General features: G+C 62.5%; 1 protein-coding gene across 1 annotated transcript in view; it reads right to left on the reverse strand.

Moving 5' to 3' along the window:
• KRTCAP3 (keratinocyte associated protein 3) overlaps positions 1-201 on the reverse strand; it is a 96116-nt gene extending 95915 nt beyond the window's left edge. Inside the window, exon 1 of the mRNA XM_075582825.1 lies at positions 132-201. Within this exon, the coding sequence (XP_075438940.1) occupies positions 132-168 (37 nt within the window). The 5' untranslated portion in view covers positions 169-201. The remainder of the gene's footprint in view (positions 1-131) is intronic.
• Positions 202-715: the final 514 nt, after the last annotated feature.

Consider the following 715-nt stretch of genomic DNA (forward strand, 5'->3'; position numbering starts at 1 on the left):
ATATAGTAGTACAGAGTATATACTCACGGAAGCCGCGCACCTCGGTATATAGCAGTACAGAGTATATACTCACGGAAGCCGCACACCTCGGTATATAGCACGGTATATAGTAGTACAGAGTATATACTCACGGAAGCCGCACACCTCGGAAATCTGCCCGCCCGCCATGTCCTCCCCTGCACGCCCAGCCCACCGCGTGACGTCATGTACCTGCACGCCCCGCCCACCGCGTGACGTCATATACCTGCACGCCCCGCCCACCGCGTGACGTCTGCTACCTGCACGCCCCGCCCACCGCGTGACGTCTGCTACCTGTATGCCCCGCCCACCGCGTGACGTCATATACCTGCACGCCCCGCCCACCGCGTGACGTCTGCTACCTGCACGCCCCGCCCACCGCGTGACGTCTGCTACCTGTATGCCCCGCCCACCGTGTGACGTCTGGAACATGCATGCCCCGCCCACCGCGTGACGACATGCACCTACACGCCCCGCACACCGTGTGACGTCGTGTACCTGAGAGAGGGGGGAGATAGAGAGACAGACAGTGGAGGGGGGAAAGGAGAGGGTGAGGGAGAGACAGAGAGTGGGGGGGGGGGAAGGAGAGGGTGAGGGAGAGACAGAGAGTGGAGGGGGGAAAGGAGAGGGTGAGGGAGAGACAGAGAGTGGAGGGGGGAAAGGAGAGGGTGAGGGAGAGACAGAGAGTGGAGGGGGG

This window comes from Ascaphus truei, unplaced genomic scaffold (assembly GCF_040206685.1).
Source record: "Ascaphus truei isolate aAscTru1 unplaced genomic scaffold, aAscTru1.hap1 HAP1_SCAFFOLD_257, whole genome shotgun sequence".
NCBI classification, from domain to species: domain Eukaryota; kingdom Metazoa; phylum Chordata; class Amphibia; order Anura; family Ascaphidae; genus Ascaphus; species Ascaphus truei.